We start from the raw sequence: 15,184 nt of genomic DNA, 5'->3' as shown, positions 1-15,184 counted from the left end.
TCTGGATTAAAAATCCCATGCCTCGACTGGGATCCGAACCCAGTACCTACCAGCCTGTAGACTGATGGTCTAACCACTATGCCACCGAGGCCGGTGTCACGAATGATGCCAGATCATATCCGTGGCTAACCCGGCATCTTGATCCTCGACAGTGTGACCGGGCTTTAAGAGTTCGCCTGATGCACAGCTGGTCTAGGATCAATCCCCATCGGTAGACCCATTGGGCTATTTCTTGTTCCAGTCAGTGCACCACAACTGGTATATCAAACACCATTGCATGTGCTAACCTCTTTGTGGGATGATACATATAAAAGATCCCTTGCTACTAATGGAAAAATGTAGGGAGTTTTCTCTCTAAGACTATCTGGCATGTCAAAATGACCAAATGTTTGATGTCCAATAGCCAGTGAGAAATTAGTACATATAACATTATTTTGCCCAAACTGTTAACGCATTAAATTAAAAAAAAAAAAAAAAATGTTGCAAATTACATTCCTGTATATTTAGGTGCATTGAAGAAATTGTGAATCATCCATTATTTGTAGTGTCATTCCAGTCTTCGACACTTCTCAAGATGTTTAACCATTTCACTCACTTCACAACTGACCAATCACCAATTACATGGGTGCCTCATTGCCTTTGGACCATTATACAGCTGACTTAAAGGCAGAGGATGATGATTGTCTTGCGTTGTTTCAGCAAAACCTTTTATAACGTGATGTTGCTCCACAGGAACCAGTATATCTTCGGGGTGGACCCGTCTGCCTTGGGGCGAGTGGGGGTCGATGCGCTGGGATCGCTGTTTTTTTTTTTTCTTTATTACTATTATCATTATTAGTATTATTTTATTATTTTTTATTATTATCATTATTAGTTTAAATATATATATAAACAATCGATCTGTGCCATGGTTCACTGCCTGTCGGGGGGAGGGGAGACTGCTTGGGGATGGGAATGGGGGACTGGAAATTGGTTAAATGGGCTGGTAAGCATAAGCATAGGGTGTTTTGGCAAGTTAGGAATTGTGATAAGTTGCCCCAGCTGCATTCCTTCCCTCCTCTCATCACCAGCATAGACACGCATGTACAAGGACAGGTGGCGGTCCATGCGCTGATGTGTATATTAAATACATATCTTTGTAATCTAGTTGAGTATGAAGATCACTTTTTTATTTTATTTTGGATTTTGTTGGATAAAATGTTTAGAACTGGCTTCGAATCTTTATTGGTTTTCCAAGCTTCTCTTTTGTATTTGGACACCTACACAAAATATGCACAATTTACCTTGAACCTTTTCAGCTCGCCCATCTAAGTTATTAACAACTATTGTTTTGGGGTTTTTTTTCGTTTTTTCATTGTTTTTTGTTTTGTTTTGTTCCTATTTATTTTGTTATATATGTATTTATATATTTCGTTATTTATCAATTAGCCAATACTAAATAAAACTTAAAGCCATAGCTTGAAATCCCCCCTCCTCCCCATTTCATAGATAGAACTATCTGGCGAAGTCAGAGGTCAGAGATTGTGCCCATGACAGGCATGCTTGAACAGTTCTCTGATAGAAGTATGCCAAAAAGTACCCACACTCACTCCACAGGCATGAATATATCTGGTGTAATTGTTGGGCAGTGGGTGGTAACAATGTTTCCTCAGTTATGTATGTGCAAATTACACATACTATATTGTTGATTCAATCAAATCGAAACAGTTTCCTTGGCAATACTATCACTAAATATGCAATACTTTCTTTTGCAGATAACCTTTTGGTATGTTTTATTTGATACAAAATTATAAACCAATAAATACACTTCGGTTTTAAATGATTAATTCAAATTATAAAGGGCCACAAACAGTCCTGAATGTGTCCGAATGCTTGTTTGAACTAACTGATGAGTTGAACACATTTTTGTCTCAACGGTGTTCTACCCAATGGTATTCTACTGTACATTAGCACAATAAAAGAAAAGCAAATTAACAAAAATACTTTTGTAAAGATTTATGTGCAAATCTCAAGGTTTATGTTCATACTTCAATTATAAATTTGAAAAAATATTGTACAACAATTCTAAATCAATATAATGATTTTAGGTGAAAATAGTATATTAATTAATGTCATTGAAGAATTATGGCACATTTGTAAATAGTATAATTGACAAAAGGATAGTAGTAACTACTTGAAAATCAAAGTTTCACTAAAATTTCATCCATGTAAGGCCCCAAATATTACAGAATAGCAGTTTGAAGCATTAAATTATGAAGTACAAAATGTGAGGAGATACATAATATGACCCTTAAAACATTTCTCACCTACAGTCGGTAGTCCCCTCACCCACCCACCAAGAAATTGTTTTTGTTTTTACATAATGACCAGAAACAAATATTCCATATACAAAAACATAATGTCTACCCCCCTCCCCACCTCCAAAAAAAGAGAAGAAATCTATAAAAACGACCACAACCCAACCAGTATTTAAAACACCCATCCTAACATATTTATGTACAGCCTGTTTCATGGTTAATAATTGAGACAGTGTTAATGGAGAGGTTTCTTTATCCCGTCCGAGATCCAATGGAATGAGAAATAAATAACTTTCATCATCTGTCATCAGTTTAGGCGTATGGGTTTCCATTCTCGTAGTCGACCTAGGGAATCAGTTTCTGGATGTCAGTTGAGTCTCAGCATTTCATTTTGACATTATGTTAAAAAATATCCGATCTTATTTCAACTAGTTCAGTACCATCCTGTGATTGTAAAACATAATCATAAATATTTCGTAAATATTTCAATTATGCTTCATTAAACAGTTTTTACTTTTTCAAAAACATCCATCAAAACAAAAGAAATGGACATCACTCTCTTTGATGTTATATTCAAATGAAAAGTGATGTCACATTTATCAACATAAAACCAAAATTACATTCGGTAACACTAAATAATTACTAAATATATTGGTTTTCACAAGAAATAATGATATACATACATGTATATATTTAAAATTAGGCTTATTTATTTAGAATTACAATGCGAACTCAACCAACAGAACCACCATAATTTTGTATGTGTTATATGACCTTTCACCATCTACATTGCACTGGTTTGCCAATTACAATCCCTGAATCAGTGTGCTTCGAAATATTAGGTGATGATTATACGAGTACAGGAACGGAACATGTCTCAGTAGATCAGTTCTGAGATGGGACAACGAAACCTCTCTAATGCTACAACTGAACACAAACTTCAAATAAACAAACAACTGAGAATTCCTCTATCAAATAAAACCTACACCTTCTGGACTGGGCTAGCAAATCATTAAATATGTCAAAATGGAGAAATGTGGGGGCAATAAAGAAAACAAAACATATATTTTCAATCAACAACCATTGTGCGTATCAGTAAGAAAATATTTATAGTATATGCGAAATACATGCATATGTAATAACATTCATTCTATATACTAAATATACCAAAGATATACTGCAATTCCTTTAAATACCTTCCACCCTTCTGATAAAACATATATTTAAATGTAACATCCAGGTGTTGTGTGCATGAAAAGAAATATATCACCAGCTTGGCAAACAAAATTGTGTTCAGGAAGGCAAGAACACGCAAATGCTAGCGATCCATGTTTTGTCCTCCTGAACAGAACTTACAGACTAATACCTCCATCATGCTTAATCCATGCCTGTGATGTCACACCATTGTTCTAACTGGAGATTGTTTTTCAAGAATCTACAGCTGTGAACAATGCAATTTGAACTTTTTGTGCGTTCAGGTGAGGGATTCAAAATGTAAGTTGTAAACAAGTACAACGCTTCAGTCCATGAAGCCACATATCTACATCATTGAGTGAACATGTAATATAACCTAATACTGACATTTTCAAATATCTGGTTCTAGTGCTGTAACGACCAGGAGAGGGGAGAATTGACATATGTCATTCATTATAAATAAAAATGCCAATTTATCATCGCTAAAGCTAAAGCTAAGATTCCACAAGTACAGACGAGAGAACAATTTTTAAAATTACACCAATTATTTTTCAGTAATGATGAAAAGAGAAAATAAGCAATAGCAAGCGTTGATTGGGAAGACATCATCCCAGTTTGTACAATGGAAATATGTTTTGAGCCCATATGTACTAATATGTGGAATCTAGAATTAACCTGTCTTGTTACACAATGAAAAAAACATATTCATCAAAAGGTTTGTTCATATTATGTAAATTGTGGACAAATAATAGCTACGGCACTGGTGACCGTTGACTTGTTGGCATAGTTGTTAACAAAAATATTAACTACATTTCAGTTAAATAACAAATGGGCTAGTTTACATTTCAAAAATAGTTTTGCTGTGTTATTAAAAACTTTGGAATTATGGAATGCTAAAACACTGGTCTAAGAATTTTGACCTGCTTGTGCAGCCACTGGGGCAAAAATACAAAACAATCCACTCATTAAGTTTGATTGTCATGCTTACAACGGTCCAATTGAGTTTGAAGCATACTGTCCTTGGACAGCTATTTGAGTGGTCTAGTGGTTAGTGAGACAGAGTTTGGGGGTGGAGCCAGTAAAGGGCTATGAACCCAAAACCTTATAAAACTAATTAACAATATAACAAAATAAACAAGGATATATACCGAGTCAAATTCAAAACTTCACAATCTAAAATTTTAATAAAGTCAATGAGTGTTGAAAGCAGGTATTTTTCAAAAATAAATATTGTAATGGCAATGTCTACACTCCATTTGAAGCCCATCACAGCCCACGTGACCTGATCCATAGCACATGCACAGCACCATCGAGGCAAAAGTGACTACAATAACACACGTTTTCATCATTACTTGCTGACAGTCGTCTGACACAACGAAAAAACACATTAAAATAATATTTGTTATGACCTGTTTCGATGCCACGACTCACAAATGTGCAGCGTGAACATCAGTAGCTGACGTTGCAAGGGCATTGGGTTGCAGTCGACGGGCAATTTATGATCTGCGGACACGAGTACAACAAACGGGCACCACAGCTGATTGCCCCCGACCGGGTAGACCACGTGTGACGTCATAGGCAGATAACCATCATATTGTGTTATGTCATCTCTGCAACCATTTCATGACAGCTACAATTTCATCGATGTCAACGTCAATTGTAGGCACAACGCCACTTGCAATGGACTCAAAGGGAATGGAATACAGTCGTGTTTAGCAATGAATCAAAATTCACACTGCGATTTGCCGATGGCAGGCAGAGGGTTTGGCGACAACGTGGTGAACGTCATGCTCAGTGTTGTGTCAGTGAAGTTGACAGATTCAGAGGCGGAAGTGCAATGGTTTGGGGTGCTTTCTGTGGAAATGGACGTTCTCGACTTCTTGTCATCCATGGCAACCTCAACGCTGCTGCATACCACGACCAAGTGCTGGCCCAGGAACTTGTGCCCTTCATGGCAGCTCATGGTCCAGGCCTGATCTTTCAGCATGACAACGCCAGACCCAACACGGCCGTCTTGACAAGGGATTACCTGAGGAACGTGGGCAACAATGTCATGGATTGGCCTTCAAGTTCGCCTGACCTGAATCCCATCGAATATGTCTGGGATGTGCTGGAAAAACACCTGCACTCTCTTAGGAACCCTCCACAGACTTTGCAGGAACTTGGTGCCTCATTAGTGGAACAATGGCGCCATATCCCTAATGCAGTCTTTACACGCATCAGGCAGTCAATGAGGAGGTGTTGCCTTGCAGTTGTGTGTACACATGGAGGGCATACACGCTACTGGATCTGAGATTTCATCAGACAACCCTGCTTATGAATTACCATTTTGACTGTTTGTGGTTTTGACGAATGCTGTGGACGCATCGAACAGATTTTTGACTCAACATTTATTCCTATTCTTTCTTTGGACATGATACAATAAAAAAAATACCTTATTTAACACGTTCTTCTGTCCTATTTGCTAATTAGCCAAGATGAAACGGTTGTGAAGTTTTTAATTTGACTCAGTATATTACAACTGGATTGAAATTTTCAGTCCTTTTGTTGGAATGCGAAAAAATAATAAGAGTAAACTAATGTTACAAGAACATCTAACGGTATTGATTACATTTTGGTAAAAACAAAAAATTATACAAAACAAAACACCTACATCTTAACAACCTATACATTATCTTAGCATGCATGTTATACAAATTATACATTTTTAATATAGCCACAGGTTTTAAAAACATAGGAAGACAGGAGACAAATAAAACAATTATTTTAAAGAGTGCAAAATGGTAGAGCTACAATAGTGCCAAATGTCTTGATTGTAATTGCACTTAGAGGTTTCTCAAGAGTTTGCTCGATAAAGACTTTCGTGGATATTAGAAAATATATAGCTTTCCACTGTTTGTTTTGCCATTTTAATGTTTTTATTAAAGAAAGACAGTTTTATTATTATATTATTGACTACATTAGGGTATGTTATTTAGTAAGATGTACTTTACGATTAGAAACACTTTATTGGTTGACAATGTCACATATCGTAACACAGGTTTTGTTAAAATAGCACTATGTATATGCATATAGATATAGATAGATAGATAGATAGATAGATAGAAAATCCTGTATCCTATACATGACAGCAGAGTAGTGCATGGCAAATATTAAAATATTAGTGCTTGCTGATGCCAAGAGAAATCTCCCCTAACCCTTGCTACTGACAAAAGTATTAAAAATATCATTTAGAAAAGTGTCAATATTTTTAAGTATTAGTATGATAGTGGGAAGATATTGATTTAAATATAGACCGAAATAAAGTTCTTCCACATGGCAGAAAATCTAGTTTAGAAAACATCACCAACCTGAATTTTAGCTCATCTTTGGGATTATAATGAAAATTAAAAATAGAATAAACTATATGTCATAAATATGGATATTAAATGTGTTAACTAATTTACTTGGGAATTTCCAAAAACAGAGAATTAAAAATAGAATAAACTATATGTCATAAATATGGATATTAAATGTGTTAACTAATTTACTTGGGAATTTCCAAAAATAGAGAATTCCGAACAGTTTTGAATTATGAGTTACCTATGACTTTTTTTCCTTCAAAAATTTGAATCTTGTTTAATTGCAATTTGTCAGTGTCGACGAAGGAAGGAAATGTTTTATTTAATGATGCACTCAACACATTTTATTTACAGTTATATTGCGTCGGACTAATGGAATATATCACTGTTGTGAAGTATAAATAAGGCAATTCCAACCCGAGGGACAAAAACATTTTGTCCCAAGGGTTGGAATTGCCTTATCTATACCTCACAATGGTGATTGATTCTTTTTCTTGCCCATTTAATTACAGTAACAAAACATTAATTTTGTAAGCTACGGTTTGTTTATTGTTGAATGATTCGTAAACATTTTACCTACAAACAATAAAACTCATTTAATCATACGCTGAAAAATATAGTGCAACTTATGCAACGACATAAAAGTGAAACAACTTAACAATAAATATAAAGTTGAAAATATTAATTTGTTTAAATATTTTTAAAACAATGATACAACGTGAAATGGCAAACAGAATTTTGAAAACCATGAGTTATGACGTCAATTGTCATAAAACATGAGTTATGATGTCACGCATATGTAGAAATCGTCTAGCCCTTGGGTCAGACAGATTTATCTAGCCCTAGGGTCAGACAGATTTTTTTAGCACCATGCAAAAGCTGGATAACCTTGTCCAGTGGGCAAGAAATATGGTTAAGGACCACAGATATTAAGAAAGGAAACCCGCTGTTGCCATTTCATGGGCTACTCTTTTTGATTAGCAGCAAGGGATCTTTTATATGCACCATACCACAGACAGGATAACACATACCATGGCCTCTAATATACCAGTCGTGGTGCACTGGCCGAAGCGAGAAATAGCCAGGGGCCCACCGACAGGGCAACGTCGATGGGGCCCACCGACAGGGCAGCGTCGATGGGGCCCACCGACAGGGCAGCGTCGATGAGGTCTTTACAGTCAACTTGAGTAATTAGGAGCTTGACTATTCCTTTACACCCATTGCATGAGAAACCCATTCTGACAGATGGCCATGGTTTAGACAGTACTGGGTTTGTTTTTGACATACATGTATACACTAAAACATATTGGCCTAATTTCACACTGTGATGTTAGCTACAGGTGATTTTAAAAGTTTGTAATCAAAGTTACAAATAACAAAGTTAATATTTTACATGGTTGTTTAAAGATTATATCAGGTTTACTGCCATACTACACAGTGTCGATAGTAATATAGTATCAGTGTTGTTTGCAGATTCAGGTCAAGTCCTCTGACACTACATTGCCGACAGCAGGAGAGGGCCACATATGTTAATATATTATGTCTATTGAAATATCATTGGCACATCCAGAATGGGGTCACTAGGATCCTGTAATCCCCCTGCCTGTTTTAAATGCCTTTTTAATGCCCTTTCAAAACAATTCATCATCCACAATAAACAACACTAAACTGCTTCTCTGAGCATCTTTATTTTAAAATGTTCTGGGGAGCATGCCCCCGAACCTCTCTAAAGGACTAACTCCCTTTGGCAGCTCAGCTCAGTGTCCTTCGACAAACTCAAACTTGCCCTTTACAAAATCTTGGAACCGCACTTTTCTGTACAAACATGACTGTACCACACACAACACACACTCAAGCTAGCATGTGTCTGCATATGTATATATATATCTGGTATAATATTGATATTATATAGCATAATATTTGGTAAAATAATAAAAGCTTTTTTTTGTTTTAAGCATACAGAAAAATATGTATGGTCAATTATTACTGGTTTCAATAACAGGTTCTGATTAAATAGCGGAATATAGTATAGAAAACATGCATAAAGTATAAAAGACATGACCCTTGCATCACTGTTCATGAAAACCGATCATGATATCAATTTGAATATACATTCAGGAAATTGGGACAGTTTTGTCCATTTACATCCATGTGCTTCAGCAGATGCACGTCTTGAATATCATGTTACTCAGATGGCCTCGGAATATCATGTACTATAATGGCATTGCCTTTTCTTTTGTCACCCAGAAATTTCCTCAAAACCTCAATTGTTGTTGCAATAGTTTTTTTGCATTCTTCGTCAGTACCCAGCATGGGGTTGACTTCAGCCACATCAATGGCAGCCAGGCGACCTATATCAAGAGAAATTCACAGTTTAGTATAAGAAGCAGTTTGGGGGTTTGGGAACACATATATGGCCTTTTGCATACCTGTAATTATGTCAACACATGTTTCTTTTTGGGGGAGTATATTTATTAGCAAAGAAAATAAATAAGGATCCTAACTTTGAATACCTATTTAACAGCGTTCAGGCGCGAATCTTGAGAATACGCACTTCTCATTAACAAAAAAAAAACACTTCCTAAAAAGACACCCTCCCACCCAAAAAACCCCAACAACAACCAAATAATGAAATAAATAAAATAGCCTATCACTTGAGCCGTGTTACACTTCGCCCTCAAGCTTGTCACTTGAGCCGTGTTACACTTTGCCCTCAAGCATATCACTTGAGCCATTTTACATTTCGCCCTCAAGCCTATCACTTGATCCGTGTTACACTCGCCCTCAAGCCTATCACTTGAGCTGTGTTACACTTCTCTGTCAAGCCTATCACTTGAGCCATGTTACACTTCGCCCTCAAGCCTATCACTGGAGCCCATTTGGTTGCATAAAAGTTGGAGAACACTGAATTATTGTGTACATAATTATATTATGTGTTATTTGGTGAAATGTAAGCAACCATTTTGGATAAAGGCAGCCATCTTGAATTTTACTTTTCATCTATACACCTCTCAATGCATTATTAAGAACGTGTGAATACATTTAAGCTATAGTAATGATATTTCTATGCATTTGTTCACTGGATCTTTTGCCATTGTGTTTGAACATAGCCTTCAAGTCATGGTGGCCATTTTGAATTTATGCAAATTAGCATATTTGTACATATCAAAGTACATTTTTTTTACATGTTGTTCAGGGAGGGCTCAGGGTACAGTTGCAAAAAATATTTTTTTTGCAATTTGCTCCAGGTCAAACCTTACTTTTGACTGGACTCGCGTACTATATAAATCTAAATACTGGTTTATAAAATAAGGCGCGTGTTTAGAAATATGAACAGTAACTACACTAAATATTATATCTAATACAGTATTTCATAAGACGTAATGTTTTTTTAACAGTTTCCAGTCGTTTAGATCGCATCTCGTATTTGTCGTATACACATCGTGCAAACATATTGTGTACAAAAATGAATTCCATTAATATAACTGCTATGAACGCCGCCATCTTTGTCACTTAAGTAACAAGTGGCTATCAACAGTGTCATTTTTGGGGAAAGCCTAGTGCAGGCCTACCACACTCCATGTAAACTTTCTCGTGCATAGCACGGGTTACATCTAGTCCATAGGTGTATGGACTCCCATTTTTGTACGAGGGCAGGCTGGGTTTTTGTTTGCCTGAATTAAACGAAAATGTCTGAATCTGAATAACAGTGTTTATTCATATTAGCATTACTACTAAACAGCTACATATTATTACATGGATTATAACTAATATTGTGCATAGAAAGATGGAAATACACGGTGAAAAGCTTTCAAGCCAGCTAATTTTTCCTAAATGTCTCTACTGTTTTGGCCCGAATTCGAAGATTTGGTCTAGCCATGACCCTCCCCAGTCTCGTATGCATATGATCTAGTCAAATAAAGTTGAACAATTATGCAATCATGACAATAGTGTGTAAAACTTATAATGGATGAATGAATGTTTAGCAACATACCAGTATTACTTATAATAATACAAAAATACCTCAATCCATTAAAGTCTCTCCCCCCCCCCCCCCCAAGGCCTAAAAGCAACCCTGATTTAAATCATGACAATGCTGGTAGTTTGGTGGTGGTTGCAGTAGTGGTGGTGTTGATGATGATTGTGATAAAATGATGATATGATGAATATAAATGGATAATGATGCTGACAATAAGAACAGGATGATGACTTGGTCTACCTGTTGCAGCTATCTCCTCAGCCAAGTAAGACACGTCTCGCAGTGTCAGTCCTCCAGGTACTGTAAACGATGGAAAATAGCCATTTGTTGGAATCGAATTTCTGCTTGCATTACTTGTAATTTATATTTAAAATAATAATGATCATATTTCCCCCCAAAATAAGAACATTATAGTCGTACAGAAATATATATATATTTTCTTTTTCTGGCATAACTGTATTTTTCATCTCTGTTAACTATCTTTCAGCAAAACAAAAGATGTATTTTTATTACATGTTTACATTTTCAGTAAATATATATATTTTTTAATTTAACATTTACCTGCAGTTCCTGTAGAAGGAGTGAAGCTTGGATCCATGCCATCTACATCAAAGCTTACATGGATTGGTTTACTTCCACTGTTTAAAGAAATCATGTAAGTACAATGTAAAACTAAGACACATCAATGATCAAAATAGTTTGTTCTTATTACAATAGCACAACACACTGTTACATTATAAATTATAATTATAAGAATATTTACACTATACTGATAATCTGATCTCTCCCCCCCACCTCCCCATCAAAATATTTTTACATCTTATGATCACACTATCACATTTATTGACATAGTAGTCCAGGTGTAGGTGGAGGGGGGGGGGGGGTGTCACCTGAAAGAGGAATTTATGGGACTAGTATTCTTGTGTAGCTGACACCTTCCTGTAGTATGATCTGCCTGTTGATCGCACCAACTCTGGGGCAAAATACTAGTTTGACCCCTTTCTTGGATGTTACCCTACAGGCTGGTAGGTACTGGGTTCGGATCCCAGTCGAGACATGGGATTTTTAATCGAGATACCGACTTCAAACCCTGAGTGAGTGCTCCGCAAGGCTCAATGGGTAGGTGTAAACCACTTGCACCGACCAGTGATCCATAACTGGTTCAACAAAGGCCATGGTTTGTGCTATCCTGCCTGTGGGAAGCGCAAATAAAAGATCCCTTGCTGCCTGTCGTAAAAAGAGTAGCCTATGTGGCGACAGCGGGTTTCCTCTAAAAACAGTGTCAGAATGACCATATGTTTGACGTCCAATAGCCGATGATAAGATACAAAATCAATGTGCTCTAGCGGCGTCGTTAAATAAAACTAACTTTACTCTTTTTTTTTGATGTTACCCGGCCTATTTTACGACTTTTTTTTCCGCTATCGATGTGAAGGTTTATAGGCATTTATTCCATCTCCAAATAAGTTATGTTAATAATGGTACCATTGGATAGCTGGATAAAATAGCTTTCCAACGAATATAAACATTTAATCAACAATGCATGGTGTATGTACGAATACACTCGAAAAGAAACCCTACCCCTCAATTTTTTAGCATTTTTTTGAAAAAATCACATTTCGAATGATATAATTATAAACGTTTGGAGTCTTTGTCAATAATTTTATGTTTATTATCAAGGCCAGTATGTTAGCAATAAAATGCATATATATAGTGTGGAAATATCTTTGATTTTAGAACGCTATCAACATCAAAAACTAATGTATACACCTCATCTCAAAATTGGGTTATTTGGACACTCTGTGAAGTATGTAGCCATATATTTTCATTAAAACCAAAGCAAAGATTTGCAAAAGTGGCCTCAGATACACTGCTGATACATAGCTATCAAAACCAGGGGAGGTTACACAATTTTAGATTGGGGGGTGGGGTGGGGTGGTGGCTAGAAATAATTATGTTGGGAGGGAGGCTAAACTACAAACAGGCAACATATAGGCGAGTCTCAATATATCACCCCAGAAAGGTGTCACAAAGGGACTGACATACAGAGGTCGTAACACTGTTCTGTTTCAGCGACTTGAATAAATAAGTATATTTGTAGCTGCAAACGTTTCAGTGGCAAAACTTGGCATTTGTTACTCAGTTCAGTTTTCTTTTGTATCTAGTTCAGCATCATCAGAGTCCTCGCCTTCACAACAGAGAAGTGACATAATTTAACGACCACTTCTACCTGGCTATTAAAATACAGGGTTTGGCTGTCAGGGACAGCTCCTACCAAGTTAGTTTAACGACCACTTCTACCTGGCTGTTAAAATACAGGCCACTTCTATTCTGGGCTATTAAAATACAGGGTTTGGCTGTCAGGGACAGCTCCTACCAAGTTAGTTTAACGACCACTTCTACCTGGCTATTAAAATACAGGGTTTGCCTGTCACTGACAGCTCCTACCAAGTTAGTTTAACGACCACTTCTACCTGGCTATTAAAATACAGGGTTTGCCTGTCATTGACAGCTCCTACCAAGTTAGTTTAATGACCACTTCTACCTGGCTATTAAAATACAGGGTTTGCCTGTCATTGACAGCTCCTACCAAGTTAGTTTAACGACCACTTCTACCTGGCTGTTAAAATACAGGGTTTGCCTCTCATTACCAGTTCCTACCAAGTTAGTTTAACGACCACTTCTATCTGGCTATTAAAATACAGGGTTTGCCTCTCATCGCCAGTTCCTACCAAGTTAGTTTAACGACCACTTCTGCCTGGCTATTAAAATACAGGATTTGCCTCTCAGTGACAGCTCCTACCAAGTTAGCTTAACGACCACTTCTGCCTGGCTATTAAAATACAGGGTTTGCCTGTCACTGACAGCTCCTACCAAGTTAGTTTAACGACCACTTCTGCCTGGCTATTAAAATACAGGGTTTGCCTGTCATTGACAGCTCCTACCAAGTTAGTTTAACGACCACTTCTGCCTGGCTATTAACATACAGGGTTTGTCTCTCACTGACAGCTCCTACCAAGTTAGTTTAACAGTGTAATGGGGAGGTTAAGACCACGCAGCCGACTTTTTTTGTTTTTAAAAACCACCAATACCTAACTGTCACATCATGCTTCAACCTTAATTCGTTATGTAAGCTTGAAAGTGAACTGAACATTTCGCTAAATTTAACCGTCTAAATACAAAAATTCTGAATTTAAGGCCCTCGTTAGGGCTGGGACCAAATGGCTATCATGCCCTTCCCACCCAACCCCTATTAACTGGCATGTTAATCAATATGAAATATGGATGATACCTGGCCTCAACTATTCTCTTCATTATTTCAGCCATTCCAAACTTATCCACCTCATGCATCGAGTAGCAGACAATGTTTAACTTGTCTAGGATGACCCTGTATACATATACATAAAAACAAAACATATTGTTAATATACATAATTATAATCTAAACAACTTGCATTATCAGAAATCTTGTCAGGTGCGTGCATTATCAGATATCTGGGGGTTTTTTTGGTTTTTTTTTTAAACCTTGTTAGGTGCGTGTCGAGCATGAAGGGGGGGGGGGTCGGGCATAGAAGCTCCCCCTACTCAAACAAATGTTCTTTGTCATGTTTCGACACCACGTGCTGAAACTGTGTGTGTGTGTGTGTGTGTGTGTGTGTGTGTGTGCGTGCGTGGCTGTGTTAATACGTTGTTTTTCAGTTTTATCTGTATTCATTCACAGCGTTATTCTGGCAGCCAGCACTGAACCAAGATCCTGCAATAAGCAGATGCATTGTAGGGCAGGCCGGAGATAGGCTATGCACGAATTTTCTGGTCTCATTAAATACGTGCGAATATATGTGTCTGCTGCATGTATGTACATGAGTACTAGATATACTGTGTGTGTGTGTGTGTGTGTGTGTGTGTGTGTGTGTCAATTTTAAACGGATACCCGGGCTAGTGCCAGTAAGCTATAAATATAAAGCTCTCTCATACCGCTCCAGGGGGTCAACGTCACGAAGTCCTACGTAAACCAGGTTCGTCACAGATAAGCTGAAAATTTTAAATACGACAGTTTTTAGTTAACACATTTATCGTCCTATCCTTAAAAAATAAAATATTTATTGATATCCTAAATGATATTTAAATAAGCATGACAGACGAGATTCAGCCTAGATGGGGAGACCTGCCAGGACGGGGGGGGGGGGGGGGGGGGGGGGGGGGCGGGCGTATGGGCACCTATTACCTATTATGCAAATGTGGTCACCAGAAACACATTTAATACAAATAATGTTTGTGATAAAATTATCAGATGTTTAACATGTATACATATCACACATAAGAGTATTTCACTATCATTATATATGTTTTACTACTAAATAGTTATTTCAAAAT

The 15,184-nt window shown here is 37.1% G+C and overlaps 1 protein-coding gene across 1 annotated transcript in view; it reads right to left on the bottom strand.

Moving 5' to 3' along the window:
* Window positions 1-8,504: 8,504 nt before the first annotated feature.
* LOC121370639 (arginase-1-like) overlaps window positions 8,505-15,184 on the bottom strand; it is a 59,160-nt gene continuing 52,480 nt past the window's right edge. The window contains exons 7-11 of the mRNA XM_041496006.1: window positions 14,786-14,842; window positions 14,104-14,199; window positions 11,373-11,449; window positions 11,052-11,111; window positions 8,505-9,183 (exon numbers count right to left, since the gene is read on the bottom strand). Coding sequence (XP_041351940.1) covers window positions 9,017-9,183; window positions 11,052-11,111; window positions 11,373-11,449; window positions 14,104-14,199; window positions 14,786-14,842 — 457 coding nt within the window. The 3' untranslated portion in view covers window positions 8,505-9,016. The remainder of the gene's footprint in view (window positions 9,184-11,051; window positions 11,112-11,372; window positions 11,450-14,103; window positions 14,200-14,785; window positions 14,843-15,184) is intronic.

This window comes from Gigantopelta aegis, chromosome 4 (genome assembly GCF_016097555.1).
Source record: "Gigantopelta aegis isolate Gae_Host chromosome 4, Gae_host_genome, whole genome shotgun sequence".
Lineage (NCBI taxonomy): Eukaryota > Metazoa > Mollusca > Gastropoda > Neomphalida > Peltospiridae > Gigantopelta > Gigantopelta aegis.
This window is presented reverse-complemented; position numbering and strand designations above follow the sequence as displayed.